Here is a 24,136-nt window from a genome sequence, read left to right as displayed (position 1 = left end):
GAAACTGTTTGGAAACACTTAAATTCACCTCTAGTTTGCACTTTATGCTTAAAATCTGCAGTTACTTTGGTCTCCAAGAGGTTGGGAAATAGGTTTGGTCAATCCTTGGGATGGAGGGAAGGGAGGGAGGGAGGGAGGGGGGGGAAGAGAAGACAAATTTCTATGTTTATAAACATGAAGGCTGACCGTACTTTGCAAATCACACCATGGCACCTGGAGAAGCAGTGATGTCCAGGTATCATGTAAAGGAACAACCCCTCAAAACACAGCTCAAAAGCAGCCTTCAAATTCTCTCACTGGAACAAACCACATTCTTTCTAACCCTCTTCAGCCAGCCAGTCTGTGCTTTGCTTGGGGTCTGGATAGCACAAATGGGGTTGGATGGTCATCCAAGTGCATCTCATGGGATATATTTGAAGATAACAGCAGTTTTTATGGAGCAGAGAAGGTGCAAGAATAACAGTGACAACAGTTTTCAAGGTTGTCCTTGCTGGAAACATGGGGGTTTTTTTTAGATTGCAGAGTTGAGGAACCCTTTTTATCAATCTCTTCCCCAAAATCCTACATGAGTCTATATTGGGGTTGTTTTTGTGTGTGCCTTTTGTTCATGGGAATGTATTGCTAAAGTCTGCTGAGGATTACTAGTGTGACAGTTCTCTTGCCATGAATCTACTAGGGATTCTGTACCAGCATTTTGTGGGAGGTCTTTGAAATGCCTTTCATGTAGCAATCATTCTCCCCTTTCCTTTGTTGCTCTGAAATGGTGAAGGTGGTATCCTCCCCACCCCCTGCAGCTGTTCCTCTTTAGAGTAGATACTAGATGCTCCAAGGTTTTGAAAATAAACGGGAAGACTCTTCATTGCTTGGTCTCCAATTTCTGTTCAGAGTTCAGAGCCGACATTCCAATGTCCACTCTCTCCATAGTAGTTCTGAGGTTTAAGATATCACAGGGGAACCACTGTGAGGGTCTGCCTGGACCATGAGGAGCAGTGAGTGGATACTGATGAGTGGGCACTGGGAAAAGGGGGCTTGGAGACTGACTAGGAAGAAGAGATCAGTTAGCTGGGGGACCCTGTAGTAGCCAGGAGATGAGAGTCAGAGGCAGGAGAGAGAAGCTGCAGGATTGGAGCATGAAGAACAGGTGACAGCGGAGGGAGAGAAAGATCAGGCTGGTACAGAGTCAAGGGTTTGCACACCTCCTCCTCCTACCCCCACCTCTTCTGCTCCACTGTCTCCCAGGACCAGAAGAGGATCGGAGTAGAAACAGGTTCCCCACAGGTGAAGCATTTGCCTGCTTGTCCACTGCTCAGGTGGGGGAGATACATACAATGAGGTCAGGGTGGGGCCTCTCTGTTGTTGCAACTGCCTCATTGAGTGCACACCTAGGAGTAGCTGGGAGATGTAGGACTGATAAATATATTTTGACCATTTTTTTTGTTCATTCCTCACTCTGGACATCCCTTGCCTCGCAGTGCCATGACAACCACCCAAAGAACTTTCTGCAAATAGGAGGCATGTAAATGTTGTAATTAAAAATACAATAAAATATAGGAACAACGTACCTCCCTTGAAATGGGGTGCTGACAAAAAACCGGCAGACCTTAAACAAACTGAAGATTGTGCTGGTTGAGGCTGCTTAGTAAAAGATCAGGAACTCGTTCTAAAAACTGGCACACTGAAGAATACACACAGATTGACACAGAAAACCATCTGCATTCATAGATCTGTGTGGAAGAGTGTCATCTGAGCCTCTCTGCATGAACCAAGATTTATAAGTGACTATTGAAAATACAGTGCTCAGTGGGAACACACACAAACACACATATACCCAGATCAATTATTATGTGAATTTTTGTCTGCTTAAAGATTCATTCATTCTTGTTCATGGGGGAAAGAACACGTATTTCTGGCGTATTGCTTTTGCTTCACAAGCAGGCTGCATCACTCACTAAAGGCTGCTTTCTCCATGGATCAAAATATCAGCATTCCACCTTGAGCGTTCTATGATGCTCCAAATTAACCTGTATCCATTCAAAATAATGTGTGAGGGCTCAAACTGCATAGGGCAGAGCTTTCCATACTGTGTGTTGTGACATGTTAGTGTGTCGGTGGCAGTGTGTAGGTGTGTCACGCGAACACTCCTCACGCTCTTATAATGGGTTAGTTTAAACCCCTCCCCCCCGGTTTGCTAGTAAAACTGAATTACTGTGTCACGAAATGATGCATGTCTAAAAAGTGTGTTGCCAACTTGAAAAATTTGGAAAGCTCTGGTACACTGCCCCCAGTAATCCCATGCATGTTGGCTGGTTCCACAACCATTTCACTAAACAAAATCTTGCAGGAAGATTTTGAACTTGATTAGAATCCCGAGTGCTCAGTGTTTCCAGTCGCAGAGATTGGATTTCATGCTCAACTCAATGTGGTTAGATGGAATTCCATTCCAGACTTACTTGGGTCTTGTCCTGTCTTGGGCTACAGCTACCTCCTGTTATCACCAGCTTGGGCACCTTCTTCCATACCAGCAACCCCAGGCCTTTCGACTGGGGCAGGGGCGGGATGCAGTTGTCACTGAAGTACTGGTGGGCTTGGGCTGCTGCACAGTGGTGAGTGGGTGTTCGCCACTGTGTTTTATTTATTTATTTTAAAATTAGCGTGGTTGCATATTTTGTAACATTGGGAAGTGCCCTGGGATCGCTATGAAGAATCCTCTCCAAATTCTGTAAATAAAGCCACCATTTTAGAGATTTTATTATTTTATTACCATTTTATTATTATGTGTACTATTGAGAAATGGAAGGGTTTTTGTTGTTTTTGTTCAAAGAAAGCAATTTGTGTCTGCCCCAGGTCCTGATAAAAAGGCTTGAACCCTAGGGTTTTTTTTCTTCCATTCATGCAATGGTGGGGGAGGGGGGCAAGTGGTGTCAATTCTTCTCTTCATCTGCAGACCAATGCATCCCACATAATTCCTAAGTGTTTCCTTTTCCAGCTCCCAGAAATTGTGGAAGGGGCACAGGAGAGAGGGAGGTGAACTCAACTTAATTCATGGAGGAGAAGTTAGGATCGATACCACTTTGTGTGGAGTGGTTCTTTTCTTTGTTTCTAAATTCAGTAGAAACAACATTTTATATTCTTTACACCAACATTATTTCCTGTTATGATTTTTACTAATGGTGCGTTCATAAGAAGTTCAGAACAGAGAAAGGGTTACCGCTGTATGTTAGCATGTTAGCATTTTAGATATAAAGAACGCTTCAGCTGGGAAAATTAAGAATTAGTTAATTGGTTACAGAGCTTTAATTAAAGGTTACATATGGACTACTTCATATTTTTATTCTCTGTAACCAACTGGCAAGAACTAAACTTCTGTGCCACAAATTAGAGCACAAGCTTGTTATTCTTTAACCTGCAGAAACAGTGCAATGTAATATATTTTATGTTTTGCGTGTGCTTTTCCCTTTCACTGTATCCACATCCAAGTCACAGGTAAGGTGATTTATATTTAATAGGAATCTTATGGGACCATCAAAAAGGGCATTTATTTGCTACTGAAATATCAATTAAGATAATATGCAAAGTAATACAGTAATCAAATAAACCTGATGGATAACATAAACTTTCTCCCCCCACACCCCCCCCCCCCAAAGCTGCACAGGCATGCTAACAAATCTATTTGATCAATATATGGGATGTAAAAAAAGAAAAGGAAAAGAAAAGACAAGATTGACTGATGAATAAAATGAAACTGACACAAATAGGCTGACAGCCAGTTTCAAGTCTCTTTAGGGCAAATGCAATTAACTTAGAATAATAGACTCAAATTTGATGGTTAGAAATGCATTTTTATTAACAATCACAGCCTGAATCATTATGTGAGCTTATGAATAAAATTGTACTTATATTTAGCATATGTGTGTGTATATACATATATCAAAGTATATATTAAGAAAAGAAGAGAACATTGTTTTTAAGCATCAGAATGAGGGGGGGTGAAGAAACCTGATGAGATTTTAAATAAAGATACATATACAACCATATCTGTAAATATAGCAAGTATATAAGGATGTGGCACTTAGATATACAGTATAGCATAGATCATCACCTCCCGCCAGCCAGCTAGTCCCCCAAACTCCTAGGCCTTTTGGGATATAGATCTGCAATCAGGGTTTTTACCAATTTCATTCTGAAGAAGAGAAGTCATTACTAGAAAACTATGCTCATTCTCTTTAGTTTAATAGCTTTTTAAAATGATTCATTTAAGGAAGAAAAGATTAACACTATATTTACCAAGTGTTTTATTTCTGCTAGCAATGCCATCACAGTGACATTTTGAAATCTATATTTAAACTTTTTCTTTCCTTTTCTAAAAAGTAGTGGAAGGATTGGTAGTGTCGACATTTTTTTCTATGGTATGTTTGTCATTGGACCCTATTTGCACAAATAATGTTGTTCTAAAACAAAAATTGATGGATGTGAGAATAATAAGAGAAAGACGATATGGGCTGAATATGATGTGATATTCAGGGTATAATCTTCAGGATATGACTGTGGGTTGACGCAAAGGTGTGCCTACATTTTTTTTCATCTGGTCATAGCTACTTGTACTGCAGCAGAAGTTACTCTTGAGGATCCTTCTCTTTTCAAGGGAAACCTTTTAGATAGAGGGTGAAAGTAGCTCTGCTAGAAAGGGGGGTGGGATGTGATTATGGGTGTCAAGTCTTTACAGGATTCCAGGAATTGGGATTCCAGGATCCAGAGAGAGCTGGCTGCCGGTCCAAGGGGGCTATAAGCAGGTGTATGGTCTCAGAAGGGGAGAAGTTCCAAAACTGCAATCAAGGCTCAGATGGACTGGAAGCAAGTTTGCAGTCAAAACTAGACATGGTTAAGTTCCAGAGCAGCAGTCAAGGATCTGGCAGACCAGGAGCAAGAACAGATAAAAAACCAGACAGGCTGGCAACATCCAGAGAAGTAACTAATGGCCATAGGCAAGCGGTTAGGTCTGCCTTCCCTAACTTCCAGGTGTTTTAGACTACAACTCTCTGAATTCCTGACCATTGCCCAATCTCTCCATTTACCCGAGCACCACAATCAGTCATCTGTGGGGCAGGGAAGGCATGAGTCTTTTGACTGATCTATCCAGATTCTTCTTGTAGTCTTACATTCTCTTCTCCTTGTATGTTGCATTCTTGGAGACAATCATCTCCCACTACACATGGCTAGCGTTTAATCCCTTCAGTAACACCACATGTCATCAAGCCCGAAGTCTTCCATTCTACTAGAAATTTTATACAGGTGTGAATCGTTTAACTTTCGGATTTCTTCCTTCTGTGCACAATGTACCAGAAGAGTATCCCTTAAAAGCTTAGTCTCCCCCCCCCCCGCAATTAATCAACTTAAAGGTTATTTCCAAGAGTGAAAGCAGTCAGTCACTTGACTAAATTGCCTTCATTTTCATGTTTACCTGCATAGTACATACGCATAATGTCAGTTTTGTAATTTTAGTCTGCTATAATTTATTATTTACTTACCTTTCTTTGGTAATTTATCACCTGCTCTTCATTAGAATCAATGCTAGAGCAGGATATAACATAAAAATATATAACACGTAATAAAATAAAACAATCTTTTTTTAAAACAAAACCCAGCCAGCACAACAATAAATCAAATTTATATCACAGTGTCATATGAACAACGAAACATCTAGCCAAATGCCTCAGAAAATAGAAATGTCTTTGCAAGCACAAAAGGAATTGAGACAGAATGGTTTTAAACTAGTGGCTGATTTGAATACTGTGGGGTGCTGAAGGTTGCATACACACGTTTTGTTCTAGAATCAACGGAGGCTAATTTTTCTATATATTTCTATATTCTATATATTTTTCTATATATCTAGATCCACTGCGTATTTTTTTGCCCCTGAAAAGTGTTTCATAAGAAGCTCGTTTTATTTCAAAAATGAAAGCAGACAGCAGATTGGTTCTGCATTACTCCATATGTGTCCATTTGAAAGCAGATGGTCCTGTCAGGTCTCCACACCTGCCCAATGGTGTTGTGGGTGGGGGGTCTACCATGATCACAGTCGCCACTTGCTTCTTCATTCACCTGCAACATGTGCAGGGAGAAAAGGATGTTTTCAAATGTGTATTAAGTAACCACACCTATCCATGTGGACGGCAAAATCTAGAACCAAGCTGGATTGAAAGTATCCAGTGGAGAATGAGTGCAGATGATTCCAGACTGAGAAAAACAACATTCTGGGGTCCTATAACGGGGTTAGTTTGCATGGAGCCAAAGTCATAAACAGGGACTGGTGGTGCCTGACTGATTACTTTTCCAAACAATGGAAAAAAGAACAAACCACAGGTGCAACAAAATCACCAACCCAGCACAGAGAGCAAGGTACATCACATCCTTCATTCCGATAACCACCATTCCATTCCATTTGAGCACTTGAGACATTCCCTCTCCACCATCCAAGCTAAATGGTTTCCTAAATAAGCACAAGACCAGGTGTTTCTGATGGAGGAATGGAAATAAATTCTAAAACATCATGTGCAAAATTGGTAATCTCAGCTCATCAGTGCCAGCTACTGAATTATTTTTTTTCCATATTAAAAAGAGCAAAGTGTGAGAGACTAGGGTGCACATTTTAAGACATGCTGCTTAACAGTCAGGTATCGCCACCCCTTCTTAGAAATCTGAATTAGCCTCCGGCATGATTTCCTTCCCCACCCCCCCTCCCTCAGTATAATCATGTTGAGACACAAGAAACATAAGGGGAAGCTTTATACAGAGTCAGGATCTTGGTCCTTCTGGCTTGGTATTGTCTACACAAACTGGCAGGAGCTCTCCGGGTTTTGCGGACAGAGCCCCTACCTGTTGGAATGCTGGTCCTTCTTCAGATGTTTAGTCACTAAGTGGTGGCCCTTAAATTCTTACTCTTGGTTGCAATTCAAAAGTCATTTACATGAGATCCCTGCATTGTAAAGGGTTTGACTAGATGATCTTCAGTGTCTCTTCCAACTCTACAATTCTATGATTCAATGTATCTGAAGAAACAAAGGAAGTCATGTACGCACATAGAAATGTCTGTATTTTCACTCCGACATCCCCCTCACTCAACGAGCACAGTTCTCTTGCACACAACTGACTTCTCTGAATCACAGCCTATGTGAACTCTCTGTGTGATTCATAGCAGCAAGCTCTACATCTATCTTGCACAGTTGATATAAGAAAAGGGGCAGCCTAGGAATGGTGAGTAAAACAGGATTCTCAAGTTTCTGCTTCCTGTGTGTTGATAAGAACCCTGCTGAAGACTTCAGAACAGCTGGGAGAAGGAGAGCAGCAAAAAGCCAGGAAGAAGAAGAAGAAGAGGAGTTTGGATTTGATATCCCGCCTTTCACTCCCCTTCAGGAGTCTCAAAGCGGCTAACATTCTCCTTTCCCTTCCTCCCCCACAACAAACACTCTGTGAGGTGAGTGGGGCTGAGAGACTTCAAAGAAGTGTGACTGGCCCAAGGTCACCCAGCAGCTGCATGTGGAGGAGCGGGGACGCGAACCCGGTTCCCCAGATTACGTGACTACCACTCTTAACCACTACACCACACTGGCTCTGTGGTGGGCAGAAGAAGCATCTGTGCTTCTGGAAAACCCTGTTCCTGCTGCCACTGACTTGGTCTCAAAGATGCCTTGCATGTACAAACAGTTAAATCATTCTGATTTCCCCATTCCCCTAGACCAGAGTCTCCCTTGTCCCTCAGCTCAGCTGCAGGTGCTCAGGACGGAGGAAAGAAGAAAGCTTCACTGTGTGAATAGAGTTTTGCACCACTCTTCTATGGCTCCCACCCCACATGTTTGCAGCTGCCACTGCTGTTGCTTCTGCTCCATGGACTTGGTGTCATGCCTTTATTTCTGCCACTGCCAAGTCTGAAGCGAGAGGCAGTCCAGGAAACAGGGCATCGGAACGGCACCAGAATAATCCACCCCAAGTCCAGCAAACACAAAGCTCTGCACTCAATTAGCCTTTCCTCTCCAGAGAATCTCAATAATATATGTGGCTTCGCGTGTTTTTACGGATGGAAGAAAGACCATAGTGATCATTTGATTCAATGGCTAAATAATACAAAGCATAGAAATCCATCCAGTAATTCTTGAAGTGGAGGGAATTAACATCACTGAGTGCATCAGTGAACAATGTCAAGCCCAAAGAGTCAACGCAAGGCCAGTTTTGCATCTCACATTTAGTGCTCAATCCCTTTCTTGATGAAGCGAAAGGGGGGGATTTGCTGTTGACTTTGATGGAAGCAGGATCAAGCCCTTTCTTTGCGAGCAGTGACATGGAAGGTGGTGTTATGAAGAATGATTATATTTAAAATAGCTGTGATGTAATATCAATGTCAAGTCCATTATTTAAACAGATGTAAATTTGCTCTGCTCTTGAACTCTGGTGAATTTTGAAGGCAATATTAAAGGGATACTATTAAAACTACTTAAAACATCTATTTGTTGGAGAGAAAGGAAGGAGAGAACATGTGTACATGGCATTGGTGGGGACCTGGTTCAAACTGCTTCCTTAATCACTTGCTGCAATTATTTATTTGTAAAGCTTCTTATATTCTAGCAAATTATAATATGAATAAGCAGCTAAAAGAGGAAACAGGAAACATATATAGGATCATGTGCATGTACTTAAAATTAGCTTCTTTAGGACAATGTTTTTCATACATCTGTAGGTCTCCCTCTGTCCAATGAGCTCAGGGAACCGAAGATGGTATTATCCCATTCTGAGCTCGCACAGCTATGGAGCCCACTCTCAGTACCAGCATCTCGTGACTACTAGGCCCCCAAATCCCAGCCAGTTCTACCAGTATTGGGATTTGCCTTGAAGCCAATCCAGTATCTGGTGTTTGTGTCAGCCATTTACATTTCTAAACTATGCCCTTGACATAGTGCCAGTCCATGGCATTGTGGGAAATTACAATGGCTGCCAGGTCCAGCTCACAGCCAGCTCAGGGATGATAGGAACTGGAGTCTTGCAACACCTGGAGCTGAAAGTTCTCCTTCCCTCCCTACAGCAATGTTTGAAGTTAGCATCAACAAAACGATTTGGGAAAGTGGGAAGGGGGACAATGAACCTATGAAAAAGGTTGTGTTGCCAAACTCCAAACTCCTCATATTCAGATTTTTTCTCATCCATTAAAGTTGGCAGTTCTTTTAAGGATAACAAGCATATATCTCTCAGTCCATTATCACAATGTCTTGAGGAAGGGAACTTGCCATTAATAAATGCAGAGCGCACGGGTCAAAAATATCAATATGAAAAATGGAAAATATTTTCAAGTATTACATTAGTGTCAAAACTTCAGCTGATGGAGAAATCTGAGGAAAGTAAGGTAGAACAATGGAAGAGAAGTGGCCGTATTTTAGAAGAGCGCATCGGCTCTCTGCATACCCTGAATTACAAGGCTAATTGCTTGTTTTTGAAAATACAAATATATACCGTATTTTTTGCTCTATAAGACTCACTTTTTCCCTCCTAAAAAGTAAGGGGAAATGTGTGTGCGTCTTATGGAGCGAATGCAGGCTGCACAGCTATCCCAGAAGCCAGAACAGCAAGAGGGATCGCTGCTTTCGTTGCACTGTGATCCCTCTTGTTGTTCTGGCTTCTGAGATTCAGAATACCGTATTTTTCGCTCTATAACACGCTCCCAACCATAACACGCACGTAGTTTTTAGAGGAGGAAAACAAGAAAAAAATATTCTAAATGAAACAGTGGATGTATGACTTTTGTGGTTCATGCTGTGGCCACAGACATGTGATCTGATGGTGAATTTGGGGTGACCCAGTGCAAAAATCCTGAGGATCCATGTGGATCCATGCTTTGTAACCACGTTTTAAGTGGGGAGGGAAGGAACAGCACTCAAGGGACAAGGAGCAGCGTGGGGTGTGTGGAGAAGGAGCTTTTCGGGGAGCTGAGCGGGGAAGAGGGAGGGAAAGAGCACTGTTGCTTTAAAGGTATACTTAAGGTATTTGCCCTGTGCCTGGGTTTTTTTCCATTTAACAGTTTGCAGCCTTTTCCTTCCGCTCCTTGTTTTGAGGCAGAATAGATCTGAGCAAGTGAGGAGGACTTGGATTGCAAGGGGATTCGCCATTAGCTGTGTAAAAGCGCTCCTCCTTGCAGCCTGAGTGATAAGCAGCCACCAGCAGCAATAGAATGGAGCACAAAAAAGAGATAGGGGCACTAGGACCCAGACAATGCTCAAATCTATCCTGCCTGAAAACAAGCTGTTCCGTCCCAGCGGATCAGCTGAGACGCAGGGGATTTGCGAAGTTTTCCCCTCTCCCTCATCCCCAGCCTTTTTTTTTTTTTACTTCCTGGTTTTCACTGCATGGCTCAGAGCTAGAGGTTGGTTTTATTTTGCTGTTGGTTGCTTAAATTTTATCTTTCCTGCTGTCCCTCTGCAGCCTCATTGCTCTGTTTAGAGAGCGCGCAGACCTTTGCTAGTGTCTCTCCCTCCTCCGTGTCCGCTTTGCTGCCATGGCTCTCCTTCCCTCCCTCCCTCCTCCCCGGCTCCAGGTCGCTTTAAAGCAAGCAAAGCGAGAGCCTCATAGAGCATGTAAACGGCTCCCGCTTTGCTTGACTGACAGCAGCCATGGCTCCGATCCGTGCATTCGCTCCGTAACACGCACAAGCATTTTCCCTTACTTTCTAGGAGCAAAAAAGTGCGTGTTTTGGAGTGAAAATTACGGTATTTTTTTTCTTGTTTTCCTCCTCCAAAAACTAGATGCGTCTTATGGTCTGGTGCATCTTATAGAGTGAAAAATACGGTATATATTTTTAAGGCTAATTGGAGGGAAATGGCGAAGGTGCTCACATTTCCGAGTCAAGATGTACCATTAACAGGACATTTGGGGGCAGATCAGAGACTTCCTAAGACTTCAAAATTCCACAGCAGTCACCCTCAAACTGAAACAAAACCAAGCTGACTGGTGAAGCCCCCAAAGCTTGAGAAGGGAAGGGATGAAGTGTGTGTGAAGGGGAGGGAGAACTGAAGGAATGAAAATGGACATGTCTTGCCATCCTTAATAGGGAAGGAAGAATGAAGAATGTAGGTACTTGGAAGAATAAGCAGAGGAAGGGTATTTGGGGGAAGACATTGCTGTCTCTAACCAGCAAAGAGGAAGGGGTGTGCCTGCAATTCTCCCTGTCGCAGCCACTATCTGCAAGGTACAAAACTTCATGCATTAATATTGTTTATGCTGCATTGTCACTGTGAAAGGGCTCTGTCAGTAGTGCCTGCTGCATTTTCCAGAATTGGCAGTGATACTATAAGGGATATCGAAGTACCCATTTTGTTGCTCTGGGACCCAGACATTTTCCACTGTCTGAGTATTATATACAATGGGACGGAAAGGTACAAATTAAGTCATTTTACGCATAAAACTGTTTCATTTGAAATCTAGTTAAAATTATTTTAATGACTTACGTAAAGTGAAATATCAGGTTTTCCCTTTATTCCTTCTTCTTGGCTTTGGCGTCACGCAGGCATATTAATGATTATTTGTCAAAGTCACACTGTTTGCTTACAAGGTATGAAGGCTTTTTAGACACTATGATGACAGCTTTTGACTCGCTTGATAATATTTGGAGTAAGCCATAAAAGCCAATCTCTGAACGAACAGACCACTTTTATTGGCTTTTAGTCCCATTACTGCTATCATAAGTGGTAAATTGGCCTAATTCAAGTAATGCTGCTGCGTCATACTGGAAAACCACTGCTTAGTTTTCAACTTTATTTATTTTTACATGGTTGTACTTTAAGATATGATGCTTAAAAACTAGTGCATCACAGCCCTACCAGAGGTCCCCTCTGGGGCATGGCTCCTAGCAGCCTGTGAGAAAGTGTGCACTCCTGGGTTGTGGTTCTACGGCTGCACCTATTTTTGTGAATGAGATGTTCTCCGGTATAAAGCGTATTACAAAGCCCAGGGAGGAACATATGGAAAGCAGTGCATAAGTCAAGCCAGGACTCCAGTTGCTGCCAAATTATAAGCACAAGGTGGGCTTTGCACAACAACAGTGAACTGTACTGTACTCGATAGGCTGTCCCCCAACTTTGGGCACAGACCAGCAAATGTACAGCTATGGTTCTCTGCAGTGCAGGGGCAGAGAACATTTATCAGCTGCATTCCCTTATGAGCAGCCACATTTCAGTGTGATTTGATGTTTTGTTTTATCCCTTTATATTTTATTGGAAGTCACCCAGAGTGGCTGGGGTAACCCAGTGAGGTGGACAAATTATATGGAGGAGGAGGAGGAGGAGGAGGAGGAGGAGGAAGAAGAAGAAGAAGAAGAAGAAGAAGAAGAAGAAGAAGAAGAAGAAGAAGAAGAAGTTGATACCCTGGGAAGTCATCTTAAGGAGAGGACACACCACTGCCTCATTCAAGACAGATGGTAGCTCCCTTCTCCATTCAGTCCCTCCCTGGACCCACCCATTCAGCCATATGGCTAGCTCTAACCGTGACATCCAGCTCTGTCTGAATCTGAGTGGTTTTAGCCTCACAAAGTTGTTGCAGTAGGCCTCCCAGGGTGTCAGAACAATGCTCTTTTGGCTAGATGACAAAAGGCCATGTACCACTGAAAAAAGCTCTGCTGGACGGCTACTTGCAGGTGCAACAGTGCCAGTGAAGTAAGTTTTATTTACCGCCACCCTGTGGTGGGCATGATGGTGCAACCTCACCTGTGTTTGGTTAGATTTGGATTGAGTCAGAGTTGGAGTCTGATGCAAAAGTTCACTCTCACACAACACAAACACACAGGAGTTTTATTTCAGACTGGTTTGTTTTAATGGTAAGAGATTAATATTATCTTTATTATTTATAGTCTAGAGAGTAATTCATTATTAAATAATATAAGAAGCCGGGCTACAAATTTACCTCTTAATTATAGATGCGGCAACACTGCTAAATTGTGTTCCTGTCTCCACTAAGTAATCTCTGGAATCTAGCAGAAGAAACTTGGCACCTGAGCCATTCCATCAACGTCAAAAGAAAGTGTTCCCCTTCCTATTCAAACTGCTTGCAGGGTTTTTCCAGCAAAGCTGAAGTGAAGTCTAATTTGTGCTAGTAATTAGTACAAAGATGCATTGTCAGCCATGAGGCCTTTAAGAAAAAAAATTGGCAAGAGAAGCCCAAAACACCCAACTACTACTTCCCTTGTCTTTTTAGTGGAATGGATTAGATCTCTCTCTCTCATCTATCTATCATCTATATCTATCTATCTATCTATCTATCTATCTATCTATCTATCTATCTATCTATCTATCATCTATCTATCATCTATCTGTCTATCTATCTATCTATCTATCTATCTATCTATCTATCTATCTATCTATCTATCTATCATCTATCTATCTATCTATCTATCATCTATCATCTATCTCCTTCTCTGTGTGTGTCAACTACAGGTTCTTCTTTTACTTTTGTCCTTATATTTGTTTACTTGCTGTTTCTCTTCTTAGATTGCAATTTGCTTTGGGATGCTTACACGTCAAAAGTGACAAAATAACAACAACAACAATAGTAGCATCAGCAGCTTTGAATCACACATTGTTCCCATAGTGGTGTGTACTCTATTTCATCCAAATTTCCCACCCTGAAAAGAAAAAAACCAACTTTCAAACCTCATCTCTGCCAATTTTGAAAATACCATGTCTGTAAATGTTGGAAAGCAATGACAAACCTAGACAGCATCTTAAAAAGTAGAGACATCACCTTGCCAACAAAGGTCCGTATAGTAAAAGCTATGGTTTTCCCAGTAGTGATGTATGGAAGTGAGAGCTGGACCATAAAGAAGGCTGATCGCCGAAGAATTGATGCTTTTGAATTATGGTGCTGGAGGAGACTCTTGAGAGTCCCATGGACTGCAGGAAGATAAAACCTCTCAATTCTTAAGGAAATCAGCCCTGAGTGCTCACTGGAAGGACAGATCGTGAAGCTGAGGCTCCAATACTTTGGCCACCTCATGAGAAGAGAAGACTCCCTGGAAAAGACCCTGATGTTGGGAAAGATGGAGGGCACAAGGAGAAGGGGACGACAGAGGATGAGATGGTTGGATAGTGTCTTCGAAGCTACAAACATGAGTCTGACCAAACTGCGGGAGGCAGTGGAAGACAGAAGTGCCTGGCGTGCTCTGGTCCATGGAGTCACGAAGAGTCAGACACGACTAAACAACTAAACAACAACAACAAATCATCTTCTAAGTACTACAGCTTGATAAGTGTACAGAGAGATGTTTTTAGTCTCCTTCCCTGCCCCACAAGCCTCCTAAAAGTATCTCTTGAACAATGTGGAATGGGGTGCAGCTATGTCAGAGTACAGTACCAGTCAGTGGCATTGTCGCCACTCTGACCTCCCCATCTTCCTTCCAGTAAGGTAAAAGATAAACAACCCCTGGACGGTGAAGTCCAGTCAAAGGCAACTATGGGGTTGCAGCACTCATCTCACTTTTCAGGCTGAGGGAGCCGGCGTTTGTCCACAGACAGCTTCCCGGGTCATGTGGCCAGCAGGACTAAACTGCTTCTGGCACAATAGAACACCTTGGTGGAAACCAGAGCACACAGAAAAGCCTTTTACCTTCCTGCCACAGCAGTACCTATTTATCTCCTTGCACTGGTGTGCTTTCAAACTGCTAGGTTAGCAGGAGCTGGGACAGAGCAATGGGAGCTCACCCCACTGCGGGTATTCAAACCACCAACCTTCTGATTGGCAAACCCAAGAGGCTCAGTGGTTTAGACCACAGCACTACTCGTGTCCCTGGCTCCTCCCAGTAGGCCTCAGCAATGCTGGTGATGGGAGGTCAGTTAAGCATCATCCTAACCGCTACTGCCATGCATGTGAAGAATCTTTCACAATGTGGGCGGGAGGAGAAAATTTCCTTCTCCAAACTTCTTCCCATATCTTACTATCCAAGCCTACCATTTTAAAAAAGTTGTAACAGGTAATATCAGGGAACCTGTGTGAAATCCTCAGTTGTAACAGGAATATTCTACTGGGAAGATTAGTTATTTCAGGCCTCCTCTGGTTCCTTGTTCTGCTGGAAATGGCAAGATTACTAAGGAAGGTTAAAGATTTAGAAAGGGCCAAATGTTTTTGAAAATGGGAGCTTAGATGGTGTTTTGATGCAAGCTGAGATGAGGCAAGGCCAGAGAAAAGCACACTGGACAGCTCCATGCAAGGCTCAGGCATGAGAAGAGAGCCCAGATGTTGCTTCAGAAGCAGTTCCTTTCAGGACTGAGCCTTATATAGGAGCTACAGCTCCATCTCAGTAGCTGAGATGTGTATCACTACGTAATGCATATCATTTGAAAAGGGCCCAGTCATTGCTAGCAGAGGCTTGTTCCTATGGAGCGGGGAAGACTTGAGTTGTCTTTGGGCCAGAGGGGTAGTGGTCATGCGCACGCCTTGCAGAAGTATTCCCAGTAGGGCTGGCCCCGAGGGGAATCCCCCCTCCCACTGGTTCCTAGCCACAAAGAAGGGGAGTCTGGTCCCAGGGTCTGGAAGATTTTCATAGGGACCATGGCCATTTCCCCATCTGTACCCTGGAGCACTGAACCCGATCAGGAGTGGGGAGGGTGGAGGCACTACGGTGGCCTTTTTGCATTTCTAAAAAAACCACACACACAAAGGAGACAAATTTAGCATCGGATGTAGTTTGGCTCAGAGCCTGGGAAAGGGAAAGAAAAGGGAAACACGAGAACCTATGGGCAGTATAACCAACAAAGCAAGTGTAGGGACTTCCATTTGTGCAACAGAACTTCCGCTTTGTCTCTGCTTCCCGTACGCCCATGCGCTCCCACCCTCCACCAGCCCAGAACAAATTTAGGGGGCACGCAACAGTAGAGCATGTTGAATTATTCAGTTTTCAAATTCCCAAATGGAGGGGTGCGATGAAGTTGTAACATGACTTAGGAATTCGAAAGATATTTTGGTCAGATTAATATAATTTAGTTTTGCTTGGTAAATAAATTGTGTGTAAAATTGCATAGAAATCATGAAAAATGATTGCCAAGTACTTGAAGTTGTTGTTGTTGTTATTTAGCATTACTTGACATTTTCATTACTTGACATTAAGCAGAGGCTTGACAACCATATGTCAGGAGTGCTCTGATGGTGTTTCCTGCTTGGCAGGGGATTGGACTCGACGGCCCTTGTGGTCTCTTCCAACTCTATGATTCTATGATTCTAAGATTCTAAGATTATTGTTATTTTGATTTTCTGGCAGCAGTTTATATGCTGCTTCATCAGACGTAGACTTGCCAAGCTAAATGTTCGCCAATCACATAAATAATAGCATATTTGAATTCCTCACATCCAGTGCATGTTCCAGCCATGCAAAAGCACAAAAGAGGTGACTGAGGAGAAAGTGCAGCCTGGGGAGAGTCCTGACAGTTCCCTACCCATGCTGTAATTCCTGAGCTGTTCAGTGAGAGTTAAAGGTAAAGGTACCCCTGACCGGTTGCGGCGTTCTTCTTGCTTTATTGGCCAAAGGAGCCGGCATGCAGCTTCCGGGTCATAGAATCATAGAATCATAGAATCATAGAGTTGGAAGAGACCACAAGGGCCATCGAGTCCAACCCCCTGCCAAGCAGGAAACACCATCAGAGCACTCCTGACATATGGTTGTCAAGCCTCTGCTTAAAGACCTCCAAAGTAGGAGACTCCACCACACTCCTTGGCAGCAAATTCCACTGTCGAACAGCTCTTACTGTCAGGAAGTTCTTCCTAATGTTTAGGTGGAATCTTCTTTCTTGTAGTTTGGATCCATTGCTCCGTGTCCGCTTCTCCGGAGTAGCAGAAAACAACCTTTCTCCCTCCTCTATGTGACATCCTTTTATATATTTGAACATGGCTATCATATCACCCCTTAACCTCCTCTTCTCCAGGCTAAACATGCCCAGCTCCCTTAGCCGTTCCTCATAAGGCATCGTTTCCAGGCCTTTGACCATTTTGGTTGCCCTCCTCTGGACACGTTCCAGTTTGTCAGTGTCCTTCTTGAATTGTGGTGCCCAGAACTGGACACAGTACTCCAGGTGTGGTCTGACCAGAGCAGAATACAGTGGCACTATTACTTCCCTTGATCTAGATGCTATACTCCTATTGATGCAGCCCAGAATTGCATTGGCTTTTTTAGCTGCCGCGTCACACTGTTGGCTCATGTCAAGTTTGTGGTCAACCAAGACTCCTAGATCCTTTTCACATGTACTGCTCTCAAGCCAGGTGTCCCCCATCTTGTATTTGTGCCTCTCATTTTTTTTGCCCAATTGCAATACTTTACATTTCTCCCTGTTAAAATTCATCTTGTTTATTTTTGCCCAGTTCTCTAATCTGTCAAGGTCGTTTTGAAGTGTGATCCTGTCCTCTGGGGTGTTAGCCACCCCTCCCAGTTTGGTGTCATCTGCAAATTTGATCAGGATGCCCTTGAGTCCATCATCCAAGTCGTTGATAAAGATGTTGAATAAGACCGGGCCCAAGACAGAACCCTGTGGCACCCCACTAGTCACTCTTTTCCAGGATGAAGAGGAACCATTGATGAGCACCCTTTGGGTTCGGTCAGCCAGCCAGTTACAAATCCACTGAGTGGTAGCATAGTCAAGACCGCATTTTACCAGCTTCTTTACAAGAATATCATGGGGCACCTTGTCAAATGCCTTGCTGAAATCAAGGTAGGCTACATCCACTGCGTTCCCTTCATCTACCAGGCTTGTAATTCTGTCAAAAAACGAGATCAGGTTAGTCTGACATGACTTATTTTTCAGAAATCCATGCTGACTATTGGTGATCACAGCATTCCTTTCTAGGTGCTCACAGACTGTTTGCTTAATGATCTGCTCCAGAATCTTCCCTGGTATTGATGTCAGACTGACTGGGCGGTAATTATTTGGGTCCTCTCTTTTCCCCTTTTTGAAAATAGGGACAACATTTGCCCTCCTCCAGTCTGCCGGGACTTCGCCTGTTCTCCAGGAATTCTCAAAGATGACTGCCAGTGGTTCTGAGATCACATCTGCCAGTTCTTTTAATACTCTTGGATGCAGTTCATCTGGCCCTGGAGACTTGAATACATCTAAACTAGCCAAATATTCTTGTACTATCTCCTTAGTTATTCTGGGCTGTGTTTCCTTTGCTGAATCATTTGCTCCAAATTCTTCAGGTCGGGCATTGTTTTCTTTATCGGAGAAGACTGAGGCAAAGAAGGCATTGAGTAGTTCAGCCCTTTCTGTGTCCCCTGTTTGCATTTCACCATCTTCTCCTCTGAGTGACCCCATTGTTTCTTTGTTCTTCCTTTTGCTACGAACATACCCATAAAAGCCTTTTTTGTTGCTTTTAACCTCTCTAGCAAGCCTGAGTTCATTCTGTGCTTTAGCTTTTCTGACTTTGTGTCTACACGTGCTGGCTATTTGTTTGAATTCCTCTTTGGTGGTTTCCCCCCTTTTCCATTTTTTGTACACATCCTTTTTTAATCTTAATTCAGTTAAAAGTTCTTTAGATAGCCACCCTGGCTTCTTTAGGCACCTTCCATGTTTCCGTCTCATTGGTATTGCCTGACGTTGTGCTTTTAGTATCTCCCTCTTAACAAACTCCCAGCCATCATGAACTCCCTTTCCTTTTAGTATTGTTGTCCATGGGATCTCACCCAGCACTTCCCTAAGTTTTATGAAGTCGGCTTTCTTAAAGTCAAGAAATTGAGTCCTAGTATGCTTGGCTACTCCTTTCCGCTGTATAGTAAACTTCAGAAGAGCATGATCACTCGCGCCTAATGATCCTTCCACTTCTACCCCACTAACCAGGTCATCAACATTGGTTAGGACCAGATCTAAAATGGCTGTTCCTCTTGTTGCTTCTCCCACTTTCTGGACAATGAAGTTGTCTGCAAGGCCAGTGAGGAATCTGTTTGACCTTATGCTCTTGGCTGAGTTTGACGTCCAACAAATATCTGGGTAATTGAAGTCCCCCATTACTACTATCTCCCTTCCTTTTGCATGCTTGGCCATCTGTTCCAGGAAGGCATCATCTATGTCCTCCGTTTGGCTTGGGGGTCTATAGTAAACTCCCACAATGAGGTCTCTGTTATTCTTCTCTCCCTTTATTTTGACCCAAATGCTCTCACTGTGGCCAGCATGACTAAGCTGCTTCTGGCGAACCAGAGCAGCGCACGGAAACGCCATTTACCTTCCTACCGGAGCGGTACCTATTTATCTACTTGCACTTTGACGTGCTTTCAAACTGCTAGGTGGGCAGGAGTCAGTGAGAGTTAGATGGAGTCAAAAGAGTTTTAAGAATGAAACATTATTTAAAATAGACAACCAGTATTGGGAAGTTATCAGGATGGACAGCACAGCTGGCTGGCTGGAGCTGTCCTAACAGAAGCATTTCCTACACCTCCCTAGTTACTGTAACATTGTTTCTCTGAGTGCATTTGAAATCCTTCCCTTCCCAGGAGATTGCATTGCAGAGTTCAAGAGCCACTCAGCTTATAAAACTGCAATTAATAGCAGCAAGCTGGAAGTATGCTACATTTGATAGACTCTGTGCCCACTGGAAGGGAGTCTTTAAATCTGCTTTTTTACAACTTAAAGGAAGGGTTGCATTGATTAATTCACTTGATCATAGGCCCGAAGCTGACAAGGCATCTTCCAGAGATTTTAGCCCTCTGGGATTGGCATCATCACTTTTCGGTCACATTTTGCCCTGCTCTTTAAAGTGGAGAGGAGTCACCTAAGGTTACACAACTTGTGTTTTAAATATTTTACCTGACGCCCCCATGCATAAGTAACTCTGCCACTAGCAATCTTTTGCTAAAATACATCTCTGCTCCAAACTTCAGTTAACTAAGAAAGCAAGCTGGTTTAAAATGGGGAAAAGACCTGGCTCTTTCCTCTGAATGACTGGCTCCAAAGAGCTCCAACAGTGTCCACAGGTCACCACATTTTGTCAGGAAGGGTCATAGCTCAGTAGCAGAGCATCTGCATCGCATGTGGAAAGTCACAGGTTCAATCCCCAGAATCTCCCCGTACGGCTGGGAAAGAGTCATTGTCTTATTGAGCTAGATGGATCAATGATAAAATAGCTTCTGGTGTTCATATGTAAAAATCCCAACGCTACTGGTCCTCCTGAATTTTCTACTGCATGCCCTCCTTTAAAATAGCATAGGTGTGCCTTCCATGTGTGGTTGGACTATAACCTCCATAATCCCTGGTCCTTGGTCGTGGTAGCTGGGGTTTATGGTAGTTGTATTCCTACAACATCTGGAAGGGAACACTTTGCTTGCTCCTGGAATAACACATGCCAATGCTTTGTTAGGAGACGGACTACCTAGTCTCAAAACACCTAGTCTCTATAATTTCCCCCATTTAGAATCTGCTCTTCCAGCAACAGCAGCTTGTGCCGATGGGAATTCAAAGGGCTTAACCTTGGCTGGATCGTGTCCTACATTTGTGGCTCCTCTCCCTCTCCCTCTCCCTCTCCCTCTCCCTCTCCCTCTCCCTCTCCTTCCCTTCTTCTTCCAGGGGCTGATGCTACTGGAATCAAATATCAAACAACCTCCTCGAAAAGTTCATGGCTCTGTCTTCGGCTCAGCATTTCTTCCACGAATGAAGCGGGTTGTGACCTTATAGCCAATAAACACTTAATGGATACATTATAAAGATCACAACCTCTTACTAGTGCACACAATGATGGCACTCGCAGCACATAACGTATTATTTTGCAAAATGTTTTGGAAGCTCTGAGGGCGCAAGGCACTATATAGAGAGAGCTACTACGCCATATCTTTATGGCATATTTCTTCCACTGTGTGGTTCATGGTTGTTGTTTTTAGAAGGCACAAGTAATCAATACAAAACCAGGAATAAAAATAACTTTCCTTTAAAATTGGATGCTAAAAGAACATACTGCTTTCTTGCTTTTGCAGACAGGATCAGGTTCTACTATGCAACTCACTCTTTTTGCTGAGAGACCTGAAAACTAATATTTTTAAGTGGTGCGGAGCACAAATAAATAAACATAAAAACCATTAATAAAACATTGGGGCAGCAGAGAGGGGAATCCTGTTCATCTTTCTGCTAGCTGCTTCATAAGACACCCAGTGCCCCCAAATCGTCTGGTTCTATCCCTGCCTTCACATTGATGACTGGTAGCTTGCTGTCTATAGAGAAGCCAGAACTGCATCTCCCTTTCCCATCACACCACAGAACTATGGGAACAGCCAAAGCTTAGAGGTGGAGCATCTGCCATTTATGCAGATACTCCCAGGGCCAATCGCCAGCATCTCCTCGTAGGCCTGGATACATCCCCTATCTGAAACCCTGAAGATCTGGATGGACCAATCTCTTATTCAGTATGTTCCTAAAACAAGTCATATGTGTTTCAAGACCAATAAGCCCAAATCAGCCTCTGTTCGCCTAGGATTAGGCATCCAGGAAAATCTTCCAGGTAAGAAACTCTGGTACCCAGAGGCGGTACACTGCACATTTCATGTTACAAACTAAGCAAACTGAACACATCTACGTGTTACTGATGACCACTCTGATCTGCAATGCTAAGAGGGCTGTACATTCATCAAGGGTGGGGGACCAACAGTTCAAAGGAGTTCAAGGTGGCATACGTGGTTCTACACCTCCACAACAACCTGTGTGGTAGGTTAGGCTGGCAGACAATGGCTGACCAAAGGTTACTTTGTGAGCTTTATGGCTGAGTGGAGATCTGAACCCTGGTCTCCCAGGTCTTAGTTCAATATTGTAACCACTAGGCCTTATTGACCTGTTTTGGGGCACCATCAGCAGCAGATTCCCTTGTGCTGCACTTCCCATTGGCACAGTAAAAGCCCCTACAGTGGTGGAGTCCCCTGCCGGTGGACAGGCTCCTCCACCAAATGCTATTCCCCCTCCAGTGGCAAAGATAATGGGAGTTTCTCTCTTAGTTAGTATACCTACTGCACAGGAGTAATTGCACTAACAGCACTGTAGCAAAAACAAGAGACACCTGTGGCATTTTGAAGACTAGATTTTGTCTACGGTGAAAGGCAGTCTATACATACTGGCAGTGCTGGATTTAAGTATAAGCTAAACAAGCTATAGCTTAGGGCTCCACTCTCTTGGGGGCCCCCAAAAAACCTAGATGTACATTTCCAAAATATAAGATAAAAAAGAAATAAAATAAAACCTACATACAGCAACAATGTTTTGTGTTGTGTAGGCTCCTATGATTTAAGTAATGGGCCCCGCCTGCTATATAAAGGGCCCCATTACCTTCAGCAACTTAAGGCCTCATCGAACCTAAATCCGGCCCTGCATACTGGAAATAAATAAATACATCGTGGCATTACTTTTCATAGACAAAAGACGTTTTCATACTATGTGCACCATGAACATTCAATGCTGCTGCCTGCAGTTTACAACTAGGATAGCGCTGTCATCCTCTCAGACTAAATGTGTTAGTCTTTTGGCAGCCACAGTTTAAAACTCTGTCATTTCCATTATCATGCAGATGCGAGAACAACATGCAGCTATATCGAAACATTGCGTATTTTTGAGACAAAACATGTTCTTCTCCTTTGCTCCTTCTAATTCTAATGTATTTTTCAAATGAATCTGAGCAACAGTAAACCAAATGCCACCAAGACATGCATACATCTTCCATTAAATCTTTTAATGTCATTATTTGCATTCCAGCCATAAACTATTGCCAAGCATAATTTCACAGATAGCATTTCTTTTTCCTGTATCCTTACTTTATGTCAGATGCTTCAAAAATTCATTTTGACTGATGGGTGGCACCTATGGCTAACATTTATATCACTATATCTAGAAACTAGGCCCACTTCCAATGGGGCACCTGAAACGTTCCTTATTTATTTTTTTACTCAGGATGAAAAATTTTATTACTTAGAAACAGGACTCTCTAAACTTTAGGCCAAGCCCCAGAATAAGCAAAATGCACTTGCCACTGCTGTGGAGTTAGGAGTTAACCACTGTTGAATTAGACTCTCTTGTGGAGTATTACTGTTATTAGGAAGTATTTCCAGTGATAAACAGTACAACTCACCTTCTTTCAACAACGTTGAAGTATTTTGCTGGTCATTTTCAAAGCTCGGTGTTGTTCTAATTTTCACTTTGTCTGTCTCTGCTTCTGACATCTACATAGTAGGAAGTAAGATAGTATCAGTAAGTTTGAAGTTTGAACATGGTGGAAACAATCCCTGCAAAGTTAAAACACTTTATGCCTCAAAGATTTCTCTACTCAAAATTCCATTGAGCTCTGCAGTGCTTACTCTTTGGTATGCAGGTATAGGACTAAAGACATAATTATATCCCATTGTAATCCATGCAATGTGCAGTGTAATCCTAAGCGTGTCTACTCGGAAGTATGTCCCACTCGGTTCAGTATAGTCTCCTCCCTAGCAACTGTGTTTAGGATGGCAGCTGTACAGCACAAGCTTATTTCTGCACGTCTACTCAGAAGTAAGCTCCAATGAGTTCAATGGGACTGACTTTCAGGTATGTGCATACAGGACTGCAGCCTTAAAAGAGTTTAGCTTTGGGTGGGTTTTTCCCATTCTCTATATTTATATACTAAGACGTTTGTGCCATGTTAAATAAAGCACATTTCCCCTTATTTTTCTAAAGATGCTGTATGCTGTAACATCTCTTGCATTAAACCAATATGCCTTTTCGCAGCGCTTTATTAATATTACATGCGTTCTTCGATGGCACTCCTATCAATTTCACGTTGAGTTGTATTAATAATACTTACGAGTAAATTACAGCGCGCAGATATGCCGTGCTTCGGTAGGATGTACCCCTCTGCCTGCTTAATGTGATTCTAAACAGCAATAAAGCAAGCTATTAAGCTGCTCACAAATAAATATCAATAAAGAGAAGTTCAGCTAAAGTGTAACCAAAATTTTCTTTACTACCATCCCCAGCCATTTATCTCTCCTAATGAAAATCACCAGTCCCCAAAGCATGAAAAATTACAGTACCTGGGAGTGTTATGTGTGTACATTAGCCTGCTGAGTATTATCTGGATTTCCTGTTGTAGTTTACCTCCACGGATAGCTAGGAAAAAACGATAACACTGGGCT

General features: G+C 42.9%; 1 protein-coding gene across 1 annotated transcript in view; it reads right to left on the bottom strand.

Annotated features, from left to right (window-relative positions):
* The window catches only part of MDFIC2 (MyoD family inhibitor domain containing 2), a gene marked incomplete at its 3' end in the record, with an annotated part of 44,383 nt that extends 20,982 nt beyond the window's left edge, over nucleotides 1–23,401 (bottom strand). Inside the window, exons 1-3 of the mRNA XM_082210763.1 lie at nucleotides 23,324–23,401; nucleotides 23,098–23,188; nucleotides 66–104 (exon numbers count right to left, since the gene is read on the bottom strand). Coding sequence (XP_082066889.1) covers nucleotides 66–104; nucleotides 23,098–23,188; nucleotides 23,324–23,368 — 175 coding nt within the window. The 5' untranslated portion in view covers nucleotides 23,369–23,401. The remainder of the gene's footprint in view (nucleotides 1–65; nucleotides 105–23,097; nucleotides 23,189–23,323) is intronic.
* Nucleotides 23,402–24,136: the final 735 nt, after the last annotated feature.

Source organism: Podarcis vaucheri, assembly GCF_965113315.1.
Source record: "Podarcis vaucheri genome assembly, chromosome: 2".
Classification (NCBI taxonomy): Eukaryota; Metazoa; Chordata; class Lepidosauria; order Squamata; family Lacertidae; genus Podarcis; species Podarcis vaucheri.
This window is presented reverse-complemented; position numbering and strand designations above follow the sequence as displayed.